At 41.8% G+C, this 19,864-nt stretch overlaps 1 protein-coding gene across 1 annotated transcript; it reads right to left on the bottom strand.

The window, feature by feature from the left end:
* Positions 1-5,557: 5,557 nt before the first annotated feature.
* LOC139931104 (cilia- and flagella-associated protein 58-like) lies at positions 5,558-18,781 on the bottom strand. The gene is made up of 18 exons (XM_071924509.2): positions 18,776-18,781; positions 17,853-18,128; positions 17,495-17,643; positions 17,191-17,347; positions 16,671-16,865; positions 16,328-16,465; positions 15,219-15,378; positions 13,937-14,019; positions 13,118-13,309; positions 12,665-12,826; positions 12,020-12,166; positions 11,388-11,528; positions 9,738-9,961; positions 9,234-9,345; positions 8,364-8,468; positions 6,436-6,555; positions 5,871-5,995; positions 5,558-5,677 (listed from the first exon to the last, which is right to left on the bottom strand). The coding sequence occupies exons 1-18, from the start codon at positions 18,779-18,781 to the stop codon at positions 5,566-5,568; spliced, it is 2,604 nt and encodes an 867-aa protein (XP_071780610.2). The 3' UTR covers positions 5,558-5,565.
* Positions 18,782-19,864: the final 1,083 nt, after the last annotated feature.

The raw sequence follows: 19,864 nt of genomic DNA, 5'->3' as shown, positions 1-19,864 counted from the left end.
GCGTGGTCTGTATCCCTTCCCTCACCCGTTTTGCCCACAGCCGCCCTTATCTGTCCTCCCACAGCCCGTTGTTTTCCAATCAATAGGCAGCCAGCCCAGCTCGCACAGAGCCTGCGCACTGGAGTCTGACGTGACGATAGCAGCTCAACCCCCCTCCCTCCCTGCTCCTTTCTTCCCTCTCTCTCTCCTCTCTTTCTCCCTTTGTCCACGCCTCCTCCTCCTCCCCCCCTCCCTCCCTCTCTCTGTGCCTTAATCCCCCAATATTCATGAGGAGAGAAAAAGGGTGGGAGGAGGAGGAGGAGGAGGAGGAGGTGGTTTGGGGGAGGGATGTTTCTGCACTGGGGTACCACATTGTGTGTCTACTTACCTTGTAATTACACATTAAAACCTACCTGCTATTTATTCTGTTATAGAGCCGACTGGAGATGGGAATCTCATGTCCAAGAAGACACTTTATCATTTTGAATGTGTGTTTTCTTTCAGAGATGGAGGGATGGTAAAGCATGACAATAAAGTAAAAGAAGGGGGAAAGGTGGTCCAGAATGGCAGCTGTAGCAGAAATAAAGAAAATAGGCTGCAGAAAATAATGAATATCCTTATCTGTAGTGACATAAATATAAAATAAAATAATCTGCATTAACCTGAAACCAAGCTTGTATTTGCTTAAATCAATATGAATTATTCTCTGTTTCTGACTTCTACTGAGCTTCAAGTAGAGAAACATGAATATGGTTTACATTTATTATTATGAGCAATTTTAATACATTTGTTGTCCAAATACAGACAGTCCTCTACAGTGAAACTAAATAAACAGAATATATAAACTAGAACCAAACATTTTTGAAAAATAAGTAAAAGTAGGAACCTCTCCCTAAACTTTAAATTAGTAGTATTAGTAGATCGTATTCAATCTAAATGTAATACTATCAAACTAATTGCTAATGGAAAATACAAGGTGATCATAAACTTGCTGTTGACTCCTCCTCCATCACAGCCTGTGCTCCAGCATCTCCCTAATCCCTGGCTTTTAATCTGTGTGTTGGGGATCAAACCCCCAGTCTGAAAGCTTCCAGCGTATAGGAATAGAAACACATGCGCTCACGTAACAGTTCACATGTTATTATCACACCCGCCGCACACTCATACTGGGTAATATCATAATATCATATGGTCATCTATCTTTGAGGCCTGGAACATCCACCTGTCACTCATGAGCAGATTTGGCAGTCTGTTAGTTTGAGGGAAATATGCACAGTCATGATTCAATAATGACTTATGACAATGATACAAGGTGGAGCATCTGTACTCTGTTGTGTTACCTCGAATATAAAAATGGAATATTTTGATTTGCTTTGTGCTCAAAGCTACCCGGTGATTAACACAGACTTGAAAAATGACCAGTTTAGACAAAATGTATGATCTTTTTTTTTTGCATTTTTCTTGCTCCCAAAATAGAGACCATCATTTTAGAGACCGACAGGCGGATACAGGAGACAAAGACAGAGAGAGACGCTGCAGACTGAATAGCAGAGGTGACGTTATTACTCAGGAGATGCTGGGCCCACCTGCAGAGAGGAAGATGGTGTACAGTATAACACACTTCATGAAACACCACCACTCACTGCACCTCCACATTCTCCATGCTGAGGGAAATACGTCATATGATAAGCTACGTGTGAGACATTTTGATTATTTGATGCTATTTAGTTAGGTGTATCCAATAAGCATGTATGTGTGTGCATGTACAGTATACACACACAAGTATACGTGTACACAAAGGCAAATCAAATGGACACAAATGTCATTTTAATGCATGTGGGCCTCCTCCAGCAGTGTGAAGCACATCATGACCAACCAGCCAGCCAACAACCTCATTATCCTCCATAAGCAGCTGCCTCTCTCCCCCTCACGTCCTTCTGCAACACCGGACCAAAACAGAAAGAAAGAGAAAAAAAAGAAAAACGGAAGAAAAGAGATCTCGCCTGACGGAGGCCTCCCATTACTAAGGCAACATGGCTCGCACAGGCCAGCATTGCACTGATGCTGGTTGCCATGGTTATAATTGCCATGGCGAGGAATTCAGTCGACTGGCAACAAAGAAGAAGAGGAAGGAGAGAGATGTCACTCTGCCTCTCTTTCCGGGTGCCACAAACATGAGCAGAGTCTGCACTCAATGTATTGGCGTGAATGGAGAAATGAGTGAAATATGATCTATAAATATGATAAGCTATGCTTATCAATAGAAAAATAACTATTTTTTTTATAACAGCCATGCTTATACCATCTCTGCCTGAGGGAAAAACTGCAGGAGGAGAGCATGTCTGAGGGTTTTTTTTTTTACTTTGAGTGATTTATCTTCTAAAACAGACCATCTTTGGGCAGCACACACTATGTCAGTTTCCCTGTGTTATCATCTGAAAAGAGAACAATCATACAAAGGAACAGAAATTGAAGAGCTCTTTAAAAACAAACAAGTGTGACTCCAGAAGTCAGTAACAAGCTCATAAGCTAAACACATTAGGGAAATTGATGGCATAAAACAGGCGCAGGACAAAAAGAAGAGGATAAAGCACTAGTTCCTTACTGTCTACAGGCCAGATGTCGACTAATAGATTAATAGATTGAATTAAGATTCAAAATGGTACTATTATGGAAACGTCAGTAAAAAATATTAGACCCACAAACAAGAATTACAGTGGACTTATAAGTGTTATATTTTCCCAACATTCAGCAGACATTAAATAGTCTGAAATTGCTATTTCTTTGACAAAGAAACACATACAAAGCGTAACTCATGTAACCAGGAAACCCTGACGTTGCCTTCAACTGCTCCTCGTAAGCTCATAAGCTTCCAAGTTTAGTAGTTGTACATATGAATTGTCACACTTCCAGTTTCCTTTGGTTGAAACAATAACAAGATGGACCCTGTAACACATGTAGTTTTTTTGGTGACTGTTGTTTTATTTTATAAATCAAGCTGCATATAGCTACTTTGTGCTGAGTGAAGAGGAGAAAATGTGCATTAGACATGTAATTGATGTTTCAATTCATTTCTTATAAATAAAAATGCATGACAGCTGAAAGTTAAATATGAACATAATACAGTATGTTTAGTTCGTTCTTGTACAGTCAAAATTAGGATTTTTTCCAACAGCACTTGAAGGCAGCAGACACACAGTGACTTTGCATGCAAGCAGACAGACAGTGTTATGGTTCGCTGCATTCGCCTCCTCAGCATCCACTTATGCATTAAGACGATGCCCTTTTTGCTGTAGAAATACTGTCTAACTTTTAGGTTCTACAGCTCATGAAAATCCTTTAATTTGGGTATAACATACTGCAAAAAAATACTTTGCACATATACAGTACTTCAGAGTATTTTTAGAGATATGTTTCAAAATGTATAAAAAATGTCCAAACATTTATTTGTACATGACAATCATTCAAATTACATTTTAGACACTGGAAACAGATTTTCTTCCTACAGTATACACTGTTAAAGACATTTATCTGTGAGCAAATCCAAAATACATTTTAGCCACTCCAAATATGATGAAAGCGTCATCTGTATTTTGATATATTTTGAAACATATATCAACCATAGACTGTAAAAAAAATCTACATTATATCAAATATTCTCAAATACAGTATAGGTGAAATGGTTTGTCCTTTACTGACATCTAGTGGTGATGACAAGTTGAGCATGTTGATAGGCCACTCCAGAGATAATGAATGGGACACACACAATGTTTCGCTTTTTACATCCAATTGATTATGCAATAGTGTTATCAGTTCTGAACTAGAAAATGGACCCTTAACCCAAGACACCCCAGGGTGCTCTAACATTCTCCTTTACTGGAGAACTATGACTTCAACCTGTCTCAATGGTGGCTGGCCAGCAGAAGGCACTGATGCACCTTCATATGTATTGAAAAACATTTCAAATTGCTCCCTGCCCCTATTGGCTTTTACCTTGCACTGCTCTATCATATGTAATCATTTTAGTGTTGCAGGAATATTTTGTTACATTTGTTGTCTGGATACAGCGGCTCTGACCCCTAATACTGGTTGCTTGTAATGCTGGTGATCCAGAAATGTGGTTTTATTCTACTGTTGTAGTCATTGTAAATCAGTCTGGATATGAGATTCAGCTAAATGCCTAAAATGTAAACTGTGATCCAGGTAAAAGAAACAAGAGAAGCCCGCAGTACACAAAAACAAAGACAGGCAAAATGTCTTTCATGGCATTTGTTTGCCAAAGTTCGGCTCAGCCACAAAGTGCATTGGTGCAAAAACAGTGCTCAAGTGTAAGAGGCAAGCATTTTGATAATCATTTCATTTGATAATCATTCAGTTTTTTTTACCTACTGGTGAAAAACCCATATTTAAAAATGATAGTCACATGATCTTGAGAGAGAGAGGTATTTTTGCCACAAGGTGTCGCTAGTGGATCTGATTAAAAATCTAAATCTACCAGACTTATTGACAGTGGAGTGATATGTGAAACAGCGGTCTGTTATACAGAAATAACAAACCTCAGAATGCCTTGATTGGGTGTTTAATATTATATTATATTAGCCTATATATTATATTGTATTGAAAGCGTTTCTTTACTTTTTATTTTTTCTATATGTATAATTTAGGCCTTTTTAAAGGCGCAAAATATAACATGTTTTGACTTTGATGTTTTGTCCTTGCCTGCAGCCTTCAAAATTAGACATCCACTATTTGAAAAGAGTGACTCCTACTTCTGCAATGTGATGTCTACTTTGATGATCTAAAACTCACATTGGAAAAACATTTAAGTCAATAGTTATTTCACTGTTGCCTGCAAAATGACAGTTTTGAGAAGGGAATCATGTAAAATCTTGTAAATATTAAATTGAATTCAAGTAACATTTTAATGGATATAGTGTATTTGAAACAGGTTTAAATATATATCCAGCTTGTAGTCCATTTCCTAGTCTGATGTTATTGAATATCAGTCATGTCATGATCCAAAATTAACAGTTAGTGAACCTGCTGAAATGGAAAAAGCATAACATAACCTATAGACCCTGTGGCTTATAAGTCCAGTCATACATGTTGTATAATAGTGTGAGAAATCAGGATCTTAGCCTGTAAACATAAGACAGGGAGATGTGTGATAGTGACATAATTCAGTGGTAAACAAGGATAAAGAGACATGGCATTTTATATTCAAATGCTGTAATTCATTAAATAATAATTAAAGTTCACTGTGATTATGATCAGGCATCTCTCTCTAGTCTCTTCTTCCTTTTTGCTCCCTATTTCATCCACGCTCTTTCTATTCAAAGTTTGCTTTGTCTTTTCCCAAGTCTCCCTTTTGATTTTTCTCCTTCTCTCTCCCCGTCTCTTCGTTTCACTTTACCCATGTTTCTCTGTTTTTTCCCTCTGAAATGAAATCTGTGAAAAGTCTCGTTTTAAAGATCAGACTTGAGAAACCTCAAACATTAATGCCTCTCTTTATTAAATAACATTGTAACAACATTTTTCTTTTTGGCTCATATAAATGGTGAAATTAAAATGGTCATATAATGGGGATTATTTTTGGAGGGGGTTGTTGATCCTGAAGCCTCCTCCAGTGAAGTGTGGCTTGCTGCTGAGCTGAGGCAGAGTTGTCAGCTGTTCCACCTTGGCCTTGGTCCTCTGCTCACTGGGGAGACACAGGAGGAGATGGAGGAGAAGTTTGTTACAGCCGTTTAAAGACTACAGGAATTAGCACTTTTCACTTTAGCACAAATCAAAACTTCTCTTCAGAGCACTACACAGATGCAAAGGGAGCCTATGCACTGACATTATGACATACATTTACACAAACACACTTTTACCCAGTCAAGTAATTTCACCTGTTCTGTTTTTTCAGACTGTGGTACTTCTTCTTGGTGTTCGCTAGTTCGTTGGCCAACCTTTCGTTGTCATTCTTGAACTCCTTGGAGTTTGACTGGAACATTCTCAGCTCTGCCGTTAATGTCTGCGGAGTTGGAGAGAAAAGTCAGTTCGTCATGGACAAGAGGCAGAGAAGCAAACAGGTACTGTCATTTTTGCCTGTAAAAATTGCCGCCAAACTCATTCGGCACTCTGCATTTTGGCTTCAATGGCACTAGCAGTGAATGTCTTGCCTTTATTAGGTGGTTGGGAGGAGCACCTCTATAGGAGCCAGGTCTTGTGTGTTTGTTTGTGTGTCGGTGTCTTATTCACCTCAATTCATTACCACAAACATTGTTCCCTAATGCAATAAAACAAAATTTTCATTGTCCTGGTGTGAACCCATATTCCATCTTCATGGCCAAAACAAAGAAAGCTGTAGAAACAGTTGATTTCTGGAATTATTGTATCTAATTGCTGTGCTTGAGATAGAGGGATGCTTTAACTTTAAAAAGAGGGAGTGATGAGATGAAAGTGACTGAGGACCTTCATCTTTTTGTTTCTCTCTCTGAGCGTCCACTGGCACTGCTGGAGCTGCTCAGCCGTCTCCAGACCCGGCCGCCGCGCCAGAATGTGCTTCACCTCCACATACAGCTTGTCCTTCTCCTTGGTGAGGGAGAGGGAGGGAGAGAGAGAGAGGGAGAGAGAGAGAGAGAGAGAGAGAGAGAGAGAGAATGATTCAGAGTTAGTGAGCCTACATACTGAATGAGTCAACTGGTGTTCAAAGTGTTCAACTGGTCTCGGATTATGCCATTTCGGAATGGAAAGGCACTGAAACACATGCATATCACAGCTGTTACAGAAAAGCCTTGCAACTCCAGTTTTTGATTTTTACACTTGAATTGACTTGAACAGAAGGTTTACACAGTCCTTTATGTAGAGCAGGTTTTGTCACCCTACGACTCATGAAACCCACTCAAAAACCCTGATAAAACTTCAGAAGTGCATGGTCATTGATGTGAAAATAAAGCAACTTCTTCTAAATTCCTGAAAGGCTGACATTTTGACTTTCATGTCAAGGCTTTCATCTGACAGCAGTGATATCAAGCTGCAGATAAAGCCTCTGTCTATAAACTATATACTTTTCATGCTTGCATGTTTTCTACAGCTATATGTTTTGCTGGTCTTGAGCACATTTTGCTGCTGCCATCCACAGCAAAACAGCATTGTGCTGAAAGAGCTTGAAAGCAGCTGAGACTGAGTCACTGCTGAAAAAGAGGTAGACAGAACTGCTCTCCACCCTTTATTTTGTGATGAAGTGTTGGAATTTACTCTTTCTCTCTCTCTCCCAGTCTCTTTCTCCCTCTCCCCCTCTGTTTTCTGATCCTAATTGCCTATATCAGCTCAGTAATTCTGGCTACACAGCCAATTGGGTTGCAGTAACAAATCTCAGGGCCTAATCTCACCAATTCCAGTGAAATTATCTGTGTTTTCCACTCTCAGCAGTAAACACTAATATGATTGAATTATTGAAGCAAATCAGATAAGGGGGACTGGCAGGGAGGGAGGAAGGGCAGATGGGTTGCCTGGCTCTCTCCATTCAACTACATTGTGGACAGAGCTCTATGTGTCAAAGAGACCACTGAACTCTGCCAAACAACATTACTAGACGAAATCTGTAAGACGATTGAGTTGATGTCGGATGGAGAAAACAACAACTGCCAAACAAAACGATGAGTTTGGCAGCAGTGAATGTGGCGGCACTGATGCAATCTGCTGCAAGTCTGGCAACAGGGCGAGCGAGGCCAGGAGCAAAGCTGGGCAAAGCCAAAGCTGCATTGGCTGCAACAAGCTGGATGTGAAATGTTAGTGGAGAGAGGCGATGATCTGCAGAGATCTCAAACAAGACATTCAGGTTTATGTTTTTTTGTTCAAATTTAAATCAAGTTGAGAAGTTCTATTCTTGTAAGATCTTTAATGCTTTAATTTGACCTTTGAGCCCCCTTTACACCTTTATATAATCTGATTACAATCCGATCACCCAAGACACATCTTACTGTAATGCCAGGTGTAAAGGATGTCTTACAATACCTAGAAAGGCAACCAAAGCACTGGTATGAAAGGGCCTGCAGACATGTATAACATCTAGTCACTGTACATCCCTGTGCTGGTAGAGCATTCAGGCCTCCAGCATCTCCGCAAATTAAAACAATACTGGCCTCACATCAGTAGCTGAGCACATAAGAGCACTGAAGAACAGTGGTGTTCTCTTGAAATGTGTAAAAAAACAAAACAAATCTCTCCCCTCTCCCAAAGGCATTACCACTGATTTTTTGTGGGGTGACCCGGACCTACTGCAATGGTTTACGGGCCAGCTCCTAGTTGGAAAAGCCACAATGCTGGGCCAAAAGGACAGTATGTGTGTGTGCGTGTGTGTACGTGGGTGCGCTTATGAGTGAGTGCAGAGTGTTTACCTGTAGTAAGAGCTCGTTGTCCACCGCTTCTTGGGACTTGGCGATCAGGCGTTTCTGTAAGGACTGAATCTTCAGGATGAGCTCGTATTTGCTGGGGTCACTGGCCTGCGGGGGAGAGTCATTTACACAATGTTAATGGCCGTCACAGACCTTTTCTTCTCTGCATAACTCGCGTTTACTCTGCTCAGCGCGTGTGAAGGATCTTAACCACCTCCGCCAACGGAGTTGAACGGGGCGTACGTTTTCGCCCCATTCCGTCTGTTTGTTTGTCAGTTAGCAGGACATCTCAAAACGTTATGTATGGATTTGCATGAAACTTTGTGGAAAGGTCATGGGGCAAGGAAGAGCTGATGAACTTTTCACACTGATTGGCCAAAGGGGGACGTGGCGGTGGCCGTGGCTTCTCACTAAAAGGCATATAACTTCTGAACAAATTCACGTAACACCATCAAACTTTGTGTGCCTATCAAAAGACATAAGAGGCAAACCATCCATTATTGGTCAAATCAAACAACACAGGGGCACTGGAGAGTTCATGCATTGCGTTGGCGGAGGTATGTACTCCACTGAGTGCCATCTAGTTCTTTTTGGAGAGATTGTTTTGTTGTTCTTGTTCATGTCCCTGTGAGTCAGAGAGGGAGAACAAATGTAACTGCGTGGTTTTCAATGCCCCATACCCATAGAAATGTACAGATACTTATCAACCAGCACAGAACCCCTTTGCTTTACAATTACATTTTAGTCCTTTTAGCTGACACTCTGTAATCACACTGAGTGAGCAGGCAAGTGTCCAATGTCTTGCTAACACTTGGCCAACACTAGGCCACCCTCACCACCTTACTAAAGCAAACCCACACACAAGTCCTTCACCTCCAGCGTTCTCCAGCGGTGAATTTTCATGGGTTTCTCCAGCTGTTCCTCCATGGCGCGGTACCTCGTCCTCTCTCTGAGCAGCTCCCTCTGCATGTGGAAGAGCTCCCGCCTGCAACACGGCCCACACAACCACATCTCACACTGTTTTTAATCTGTCTTCATAATTAGGTTTCAGATAAGCAGCACAAAACTACGAAGCTCTGTGCAAAGACAGGATGGATAGATATCAAAACAAAGCACAAGGTAGCAGATAAATAAAATTAGAACTCAAGGGAATGATACATACTGGAGAGCTTTGGGTGATGCCTGTGTCTGCATAAACATGCTCTCACACACACAAACAAACACACACACTAAGGGAAGGCTCATTCCTAAATCTTACTTTCCATCTTACTGTCACTCCATTTCTCGCTCCCTCTTTCTTTGAATCCTACCCTTCTTCTACTCAACACTAAAACCACTGCATTGTGTCTGTAGCCTCTCTTTGTCCTTGTCGTTTACCTCAGGTCTTCTGCATTAAGTACAGTCTTGTCCAGGTTACCCCTCTCGCGCCGGAGCCTCTTGATCTCCAGCTTGAGCAGGCGGATGTCCTCTACCCGCTGGTTGTACTGGAAGTCCCCCTTGATCAGGATGGATTGCTGGATGTTGATCTTCTCGTACAGCAGCGCCCGCTCGTCGTTGCGGCGCAGCAGCTGCTTGCCCAGGTTGTCCCGCTCTCTGATCACCTTGGCCGCAGTGAAAGTGAATAATAAACACACAAATAAACACACAACAGGGTGGGAATCTAACACCAGCCGCCAGCCAGATAATTGGTCAATTGTAATGTCGCTGGTACGTTGTGGTACTGAGTGAAGCCACTTTACTCAGGCAGCCAACCATCATTTGGAGGTCTAATCCTGACTCTTATCCCTAAACATCTATTTGGTTGATGAAAGAGTAGAAGTGGCTGGTTTTGGGCTTCATCAGCCACTATAGTCTCACAGAATATGTTAGGTTCCTGTTCTTGACACAGACATGCACTTGATGATTTTTATAGAAATTCTCCATGGCACAGTAATGTAAAAATGAACTTCATGCACTTATGATATGTTGTAGTGCATACCCATGATTAACATCCAACATCATGGATGAGTACCGTGAGTGCATATTTTTAGCATGGGTGCTCCTAGTGGTAATCAAACACATAAGTCTAGCACTGTTAGTGTCAATGCCGTACCCTCTCAGCTGTACAGGACAACTAGATACAGTAGAAGCCCTCACTTGTTCCTGAAAAGTTCTTCAAACAAATTCAGGCTGATGCCATAGTTTAGCAACAGAATCTCTATCGTTCTACTGGATGTCAGACATTTTAGCTCCAAGTGTGGTTCTGTCACCTTTGGTGGTGTGATGAGTCATTACCCTACTAAACAGTGTTTCTTCCACTTCCACAAAATGATTAGCCTTATAGCGATGTCTTTGTCCATGCTGGGTCTATTAGAGGAAATACACTCTCACTCATCTCACACACACACGCCATTCTTAAAGGCAGGCCTTTGGTTTGACCAGTGTCAACTGCTGCATCATCTGTTGACACAAGCATTCTGCATATGAAATGCTCCTCTCACTGTGTCAAGACAGGGGAGTTGCAGGTATTCAGATGGCGTTTAGCGATGCTGCAGACCTCGACTTTGGTCTCTTACATCCCTGCAGTTGTCAGGGGAGCCAGTGTGCTCATTGAAACAAGGAAAACTCATTTCACAATCCCTTTTCTTTTTCCACTCTTGGGCTCTATATAAATATGTGTTCTTGTACGTAATATCTAACCGCCGAAGCACGATTCTAAAACAAAAAAAACGAAAGGACAGAGGACGGATAAAGCCAACCGAGGATGCACCGACGAGAACGAATTGAAAGCCCCAAGATTCAGTGCGAGAACGACACATCACGTCCGAGCAGCGTTGTAGTCTACAGTACAGAGCCGGTTAACAGGTGGGAAAAGCATACAGCCCATCTCAGTCTGTAAGGAAGCATTGCTGTGCTTACTTTGATGAGAAGATCGTATCGTGTCGAGTCAATGAATTACATGAACTGCAACATATCGACTTGGCATTCTTGGATTTCATCATCAGTTTTGGTCTCCGTTTCTTCACATCTCTCTCTCTGTTCCTTTACCTGGTCCAGTTGTTTCTTCTGTCGGATCTGCTCAGCATCGGCGTCGGCTATGATCTTGTGCAGTTTTTGCTCTTCTGCCTTCTGGCTGTCAATGTGCTGCTTTGTTTCCTCCGCCAGCTGCTTCATTAACTGCAGCTCTCCCTGTAGCAGGACACAGACACACACACACACACACTTCTTAGTGTGGTAAATATGTTATAATAGGTTCTGGCAATGCAAAGTGAAAGTGAAACAAACTAGGCATAAAAGAGTGAGATTGCATTGCATTACATTCCAAGTATAGATCTACCCAAAGAATGTACTGTAGCACACCTGAGGGGGCGGAAGAGCAGATTTTTATGGGAAATACAAAGCATCCTAAAACTTATATAGTTGCTGTCAATTATATCAACTAATCATTACAGCCCTACTTGAGAATGTACTGTAAAACACAGGGGCAAAATGAGCTTCTGGACTTGGCACAAATTATATTAACTTAAAAGGCAAAAAGAAAATGTATCTCAGTGTAATAATTTAAAAACTTTTGTTTATCATTGATTTTCCTCAAATCTGAGCAAAATCTCTTGGCATACATGAGCACACTTTACAGTAAGCCACACCCCACTAACAATCACTAAGATAAGCTGCAGTACCTTCAGGGCCTCGTTGTCCTTCACCACACGCTTGTTCTCCTGCTGATCCTTAGCCAGGGCCAAATCCTTCCCAATGATCTCGTTCCTCAGCTGGACGACCTGGTCGTTCATGATCTTCAGCTTCCTCTTCATTTCCGTGATGTCATCCTGTGGCAGACAGACAGACGGTACAGGAAGGAAATGGTCAAATGGTTAAAAAGCTGTGAGAAAATGTGACACGGTCGCCCTGTCTGTCAGCAAAGGACAATGTCAGAGAAACGTGGGCGTTGAGACTCAGCCCTCCTTTCAAACTATCAAACAGAGGATATAAAAACATGGGGAAACAAAGAAGGGAATGGAATAGACACATTGATATATGCTGAATCAAAAACCTTCCTCATACTTTTCCCGTTTTCCAGTAACTGTTGATGCGATGCACTTGAAGCCCACCATGTCAACAGCAAGCAGCATGCAAAATCAACTACGTTAGTCAGTAAGTGAGCAAGTCAGGGAAGTCAGTGAGTGATTGCGTAACCGACTGATCAACTGACTTCTGGACTGACTGAGTGACTTGCTCAATAACTGACTGACTCATTGACGAGCTAACTCATTGAGCGACTAACAAGCTGAATATCAGTTGTGGACAGCAGCACACATTGTCCCTACCTGAGCCCCAATGTAGTTTTTGCTGTAGAGGTTCCTTTCCGACGTGACGGTCTCAAGCAGGTTCTCTTGCAGTTTGTGCTTGTGCTCCAACTCAGTGACCTTCTTCTTGCCCTCAAAGATCTCCATCTCTTTTACTTCAGTGTCATCCAGGTGTTGCTTCACCTGTGGAAGGGAGGGAAGTCTTATTCCACACAGACAGGAGGGCTCCATATGATACAGGCCAAAGCTAATGGGCAGGATTCCCACCCTTGGAGTAATATAAATAATTCCTTGATTTCCATAAACACAAACGTTTGACTGCTGACGTTTGACTGAGTAAGTCCTGACTTAGTAAACCCCAAGCATGTGGCACTCCAGTCCATTTAAAACAAAGGCTATGCATTATTTGCCAGTACAATTTGACATGGGTCTGCCCTGAACTTAGCTGGGTGGCTGTGATGGTGCATGACCTGCCTTCTGCGTGAGGCTGCTGGTCTCGTTGACGTAGCGGTCGCGGTCTTTTTCCAGCTGTTGGATGATCTTGCGCTGCTTCTGGGCCTCCTGGTGGTAGTTGTGGATCTCCTGGTTCAGGTTCTTCTGGTCCTGCTCTTGCAGCTTCACAAGGTTCTGCTGCTCCTCTGTTGCTTGTGCAGCTTTGATCATGTTCTGATGATGGGGAAACACATGCACAGTCACACAGGCACACCGAGGCGCACACACAAATACAAGCACATCACAAGGCTGCGATCCTCTACATCAAAGAGTCTGTCTGTTGTGGGCTCTTACAAATCCTTTTTGGGCTTTGGCTTGTGCCTTTAAAAACAATAAGCAATTATCACATACTCTGAGTGTAGCAGCTGTATGTAACTGTATATGTTTCAGCATATGTGAGATCATAGTGCATATATACACTACTTGAATCCAGTGTACAGATATAGCCTTTGTAGAAGGTCCACTTTTTACTGCATGCTTGCTGAACTACTGCTGCACTTTTGCTCCATCCCCAAGAGGAATTCATTGGAAAAAGTTTTACTGTATAACTTTAAGAATTTAAGAATTGTGTCCCATAGATACGGGCTAAATACACGATGGGTCACTTCTACAATGGCTACCACTGTGTATTCTCAAGTAAATTCTCCAGGTGATTCAAGGATACAATCAACATTTGTCAAGCCACGCAGCTGGATATGAAATGTGACACATGATGCTGTGCGCATAATAACATGCCAAGTATGTGACAATATACCTTACACCATTCCCTCTGTCTCCAATAACCTGCAGTCCAGCACATACCTTATTCAAAATGTCTCTCTCTCTGACCAGCTCGTCTATGTTTTTCCTGTAAGCTTCGGCTTGCTTTTGGGAAGCCTCAAGTTCTGCACAGGGAGGAAGAAAGGGGGAAAGTATGTATTAATAGTCAAACCCAGTTTGTTTTTGATATTTTGATAACTACTAGTTTTCTTCTTCTTGAGTGTGCCAGTATGCCATTTTAAATCATCGAGTGGGCATGGGGTGTGGAGTCTGAATAAAATATTACAGTGCTGAGAAGAAGCCTTTTTCATGTCTGAAGGAAAAAAGGGAAAATTATGTGAGGGGCACAAAAAATTGTCAGGAGAGAAAGAAAAAAAAAAAACAGGTAAAAAGCTACAAACAGAGACGGAAAGACAGGTTTACATGCTGAGAGAGAGTATGTGAGAAACAGAAATAGACACAGAGATCAAATGTTACGACGCAAAAGAGAGACCAGTGCATACAGTGTCAGAAAGCATTTATTTTGGTTCTGCCCAAGGGTGGCTTTGTTTTGGGCAAATGTGGAAAAGTGGATTAGAAAATATGAAAGAGAATTTAATTTAGATTTATTTCAGGTACTGATGGGCGACTTGGAGTGCAGCCCAAGCTCCTTAGGAAATATCATTATATTATTGGGGAAATGTTTTATTTTTAGAGCCGCCAAAAATTAAGAGCTAAAGTTGAATAGTTTTCTTTCTTTTGTATGTCACTTTAGTAAAATAGAGTCCATCTTAGCCCAAGAGCAGAAAATGCCTCAAATTAACAGATGGCTACCAGTGAGGTTGGGTGAGGCTTGGGATACAGAGTAGATCACTGTGGCATTTTATGTGAGATTGGTTGCCTTAATTGTATTTTCTTTTTTCTGTGTGTGTGCTGTTGAAGAACTTGTGTCCTGTGCTGCAAACGGGGGATGTATTTGTGTAGAAGGGCACCTATTTTATTTATTTATTACAGAGAAGGCTCAAGGGAAAGGGAAGGGGTAGAGATCATTTTGATTCTGTGTTTGTTCTTTTTTGTTTTGTCTCTTCTTTCTTTGTCTGTATTTGTCTGTATTTGTATTTGTTGTATTAAATAAAGTTAAGTCAGCACAAGTTATTTGAATGTGGGTTGTTCCTCTCCCTAGAGGCAGCTGAAGAAGATGTCAGAGTGGGTTCTGCTTGTCCAGACAGGGACAGTTGTGACAGGGAGGGACGGAGTGGGGACAGAGATGTCATGTATCAGTCTGTCTGTGGTGTGTGTGTGTGTGTGTGTATGTGTGTGTCTATGATGTGTGTCTCTCCCTTGCCTTTCTCCAGACCAGTGATCTTGTTTTTCAGTGTCTCCCTCTGCACCTCCCCATCTGCTTTCTGATCCTCCATCTGGTGGAACCTCTTCTGGGTGGCCTCTCTCGTCTTCGTTAGCTTGGCAATCTCCTGCCGCATCTGACTCACCTCCTCTTCTTTCATCTGACAACAGGGGGGGACAAAGGGGGGGGGGGGGGGGGGTCGAGAGAAGCATTAATGAGAAGTAGCGTAAGGGCAGAGAAAATACTTTTTGCTATGTACTGCCCTTCTTTTTACTCTAGATCTATAGTCTAGTAGTATTTGTCTCAGGTGTCTCCACTAATCACTCAGCCTTACACCTGATGGGTAGTTTATAAAAAGCCAAAGCTTGTTTTTATATGATAACCCTGATGAAGACTTTATGTCACAATGTTGGTATCAGAACAATAAATTCTGCATCAGAGCTATAAGTGTGCGGCTACCTGTTGTAAGTGTTTGGTGGAATACAGTTCAACAGATGAATGATTTCTGTCTTGTTCTATTATATGTTGAACTGTGTCTAAGCAGAGCCCCCTTGTGGTTGAAGAATAGAATCAAATCCATCACCTATGACAAATCATCCCATGGCATGTATCCTCTAGTAATTAGGACTCCAGATCATTCTAAGCAAAAAGCCACCGTCATGATTTTTATTTAGAGTTTACATAAAATAATTTAAAAATCTTTACTTCTGAGCGCAAAGAGAATAAGGGCTCCACAGCTCGCCTCTATTCAGGATTCTTCATTGTATGCCATCATACTCTGTAGAGCAATCATTTTCATGCTTAGCATATATGATATCACAGTGCAGAATGAAGATGCAGTGAAGACTCACAATCCAAACCCAATAGCTTTTCTTTTCACCGTACCGTTTCAGCACAATGTTGCCTCACACTGGAGGAGGCCTTTGATGGAGTTGTAATGACTAGTATGTGACTTTGCAATTAGGGCTCTATGTATGTCTTTCATCTGAGGTACTATCAGCTCTATATACATACACAAGCATTCATGCACACATACACCAGCCTGGGGGAGTGGAGCTGTTTCTCTGCTGCTCAGGTGTGTGTAGCTGGTGGCCCAACATGCAGCCTACCTTCAGGTCATTTGCGTTCTGCTGACTTTCCAAGGAGAGCTGTTCATTGGCCGATGAGAGCTGCTCGCCCTCCTGCTGCAGCTTGGTGTTCCTCACTTGTGTCTGCTCCAGCTCCTTGGTGACTCGGTCATTCAAGATCTGTCAGAGCCGGGGGAGGGTTGTGGGGTGGGGCAGAGAAAAATGGAAAGAGAAGGGAAGGAAGGATTGAGAGGCAGAAAGGGAAAGGGGAGTTCTTGTGTATACGTACGTGTGTGGTGTGTGTGTGTGTGTGTGTGTGTGTGTGTGTGTGTATTGTATATACAGTATATATGCCTATGCCCCCTTGTCCCTCTCCACTGTTCACCTTCTGCTCCTTCAGCTGCTGCTCCAGTCTCTGCTGCTCCTCTTTGGCCCGTTGGGCCTGCAGCGTCAGGGCTTTGGTGTCCGCTGTCTGGGCCTCCATGTCAGTGTGCAGCTTCTTCACCTCCTTCTCCAGTTTCTCCTTCCGCCGCACCTCCCGGGAGATCTCGTTCTGAAGGACCTGGAGCTCCTGCTGGAGCTGGGTTTGGAGACACCGAACGGCAAAAGGTTGGCATCAAGAACTGAATCCTACTGGGACTCTCTACCCTTCTCACTGTACTCTTAACAAAGTAAACTATCCTTTATACTTTAGTCATATAAAAGGTAAAATTTCCCTTATTATTATAAATTTGATATGTTTGATGCACACTCTATGTGCATATGGCCTTCTGCAGACTTGTTAATGTGAATATAATGTGAATACAATGCACATATTTGTGCATTCTGCATTGCTGTAAATTCACATACTAATTTCTTCAGTTCTACCATATCTCCCTTATTGTTATATTCTGCATATTATTTACCTGAGCATTATTCTTCAAGGCACTCTCTCTCTGGGACTCTATCTCCTGTTGGGTGGCGGAGGTCTTGCTTAAGTTCTCTCTCTGAGTCTCCACCGTTGTCTGCAGCTGATCCTTCTCCTTGGTCAGCTCCTCATTCATCTTCAGTAGATCATTTGCACTGAAAAACACATCACAGTCAATTTCTTTACCCACCCATCGTGCTTGAGAGCAATGGGAAATGTCATTAAATACTGGCTTTGGCTTTCAGTGATGCAGCTATGCAGCTTTGTAGAAAACACCTCCCACTTGAGGACAGATGACCCACCTGTGCTCTTTGCCCATGGACATGCTGGCTCGTTGTTCAACCATTCTTGTTAGGTTTGTGATTTCTTCTTTCAAATTCAAAATGATCTCCTTGTCCCTCATCTCCTTATCGTGAGCTGCATCAACCATCTTCCAACCTTTGTCTAGCTCCTACAATGTAGAGCAGATTGCACAAAGGAAAAATCATCTCTCTCACCACATAATGCCATCAATTCGTATTTATATTTTATTACAACACAATCCTTTCATGAAGTGTAATATCACTTCCATGTTCCCACTTTGTAAATGACACCATACCAGAGCCATATACACCAGACATGCCACACCATAATACATCCTCTCATGTTCTGGCAATATACCTTCTTCAGAGATGTAATTGTTGTCTGATCCTCCTGGGCGAGCTTCAGTGCAGTAGCAGTTTTGGTGGTGTTGGACACAATCTCTGCATTCAGCTCCTTGCATTTGGACATGAGCCTCTTCTCACTGTCGTGGGACTTCCTCAGCGCATGGGTGAGCTTATCATACACCACACGGAACTTGTCCGAGCTCTTGTCCCCAACCAGCTCACTGAGGACCACCTGCAGCTCCTTCTCCAAGGACTCACAGGTGTCCTCTCCCTCCTTCTGTCCTGGATCCTGCGAATTGATAAATGGAGTCACAAACCACACCAAATTGCACCAAGGCTGTGTGTGAGAGTGAGAAGCGTAAGCTAAATAGGCTACTGGACTTGGTTCCTATCCTGATGAAAAGGGAGATTCTTATATAATTTTAACCTTAATATAAGGTCTGAGGGGACCTGGTATTAATTACAGCTGAACTCATTGTGCTGTTATCATAGGTTTGCACGTGGACCTGTGTGACTCCTTTGCTCAACAGACAAGCTATACAGTCAAATGATAACTATGTGATACACATGCATGGATACAAGGTTAATACTGTTTCCCATTAACGGTAACGTTAAATGTTTTTGCTTTGTTTTTGATTCTGTACGCTAGCGTTGGGGTTTGACAGTGTACATGAAGTCTTGTCTGACATCAAATTTGACCAAAACATCAGCTATAATGTTCTTTTAGCCAAATAAATGTATGTTTTAGGTTCGTTATCTCACTGACTGTAACGTTAACGTGCAAGACTTTTACTAGCGTTATTAAGTTATCTAACGTTAACTAACGTGGCTTTAATGTTAACTAACGCTAGTTAGCTTAACTGTCAGTTAGGTTTACAAAATTGTGTTCGTTATTAAAACTTCCATGAGACCAAAACACTTGGCAAGGACACTTACCTCCATTATGGTTACCTAACGCTAAAACGCTCAAACCAATATCTATAATTTGTGTCTCGTTGTAAGCATAGACTGTAAAAAAAAACAAAAAAAAAACGTTTTAAGTCGCGAAGCGTTGGTTTTAGTTTTCTCAATAAAAGCTGTTGTTGTTGATGGTTACGTAGCAACGGCTGATCTCGCGAGAGGCGGAGCCGCAGGTTAAACTTGATCTGTTGTGATGGAATCCTCTGCCTGACAATTGGCCACCTTGATAGTCCCATGCAAAATAAAAAATAATTTAAATTCACTGTTGTTTCATTCCCCTGAAGCCCATAAGAGTATATAACAATCACTACTCTGACCAGCTGCAGGAGTGGGGTCCCCCCACAGGTGTTACTATATTCTTGTGAACGATGTATTAAAGGAAATAATTTTCAGTAAAGGTGGCCTCTACCAGAGCCATCTCAATGGCTCTGGCCTCTACATGACAGTTTATTAGATCACTTGAAACGTTAATGATCCTGTGGGGAAAATGGGTCGTTGTAACAGGATACAGTGGATACAGTGAAGGAAAATAGAATAAATAAGAATTAGAGCAAATAATGTTAAAATGTCTAAAATGCTTTTTAAAAAGTTCAGTGTTTTTTTTCCCAATATAATAAATGTTTAGGAACATCAACTGAGTGTACTGACACTGTTTATTCTTAATTTCTGTCCAGCCCTTTCTTTGCACTTGGATGTGCTTGCTTTTCATTGTTTAAATACATTATGTGTATTATGTAATGTGTTAGTCATACACACCACGAGGTTATGAGATATGGGTCGATCCTCATAAAGTGTCAAATCCATTTCTTTTTTCAGTCACACTTTCTGTTGAAGTATTGTAAATAGCCTAAATATTTCACAACATGATAAACACTTGACTTTGAGGCCTGTGTGTGTGTTTCAAATGTGTCTAGTATATTGTTAAAGTACAGTAGCCTTTGTGCGCCATTTTTGCAGCATGGCTGAACATGAGGTTTTGCCATAATCTTTCTGCGACCTTGGGCCTAAATATTTTTTTGTTGTTATTTATAAATTATTTATATTTATTTATTAACTTTCGGGTAA

This window comes from Centroberyx gerrardi, chromosome 11 (genome assembly GCF_048128805.1).
Source record: "Centroberyx gerrardi isolate f3 chromosome 11, fCenGer3.hap1.cur.20231027, whole genome shotgun sequence".
Taxonomy (NCBI): Eukaryota; Metazoa; Chordata; class Actinopteri; order Beryciformes; family Berycidae; genus Centroberyx; species Centroberyx gerrardi.
The sequence above is the reverse complement of the archived record's forward strand: the minus strand, read 5'-3'. Positions and strand labels throughout refer to the sequence as shown.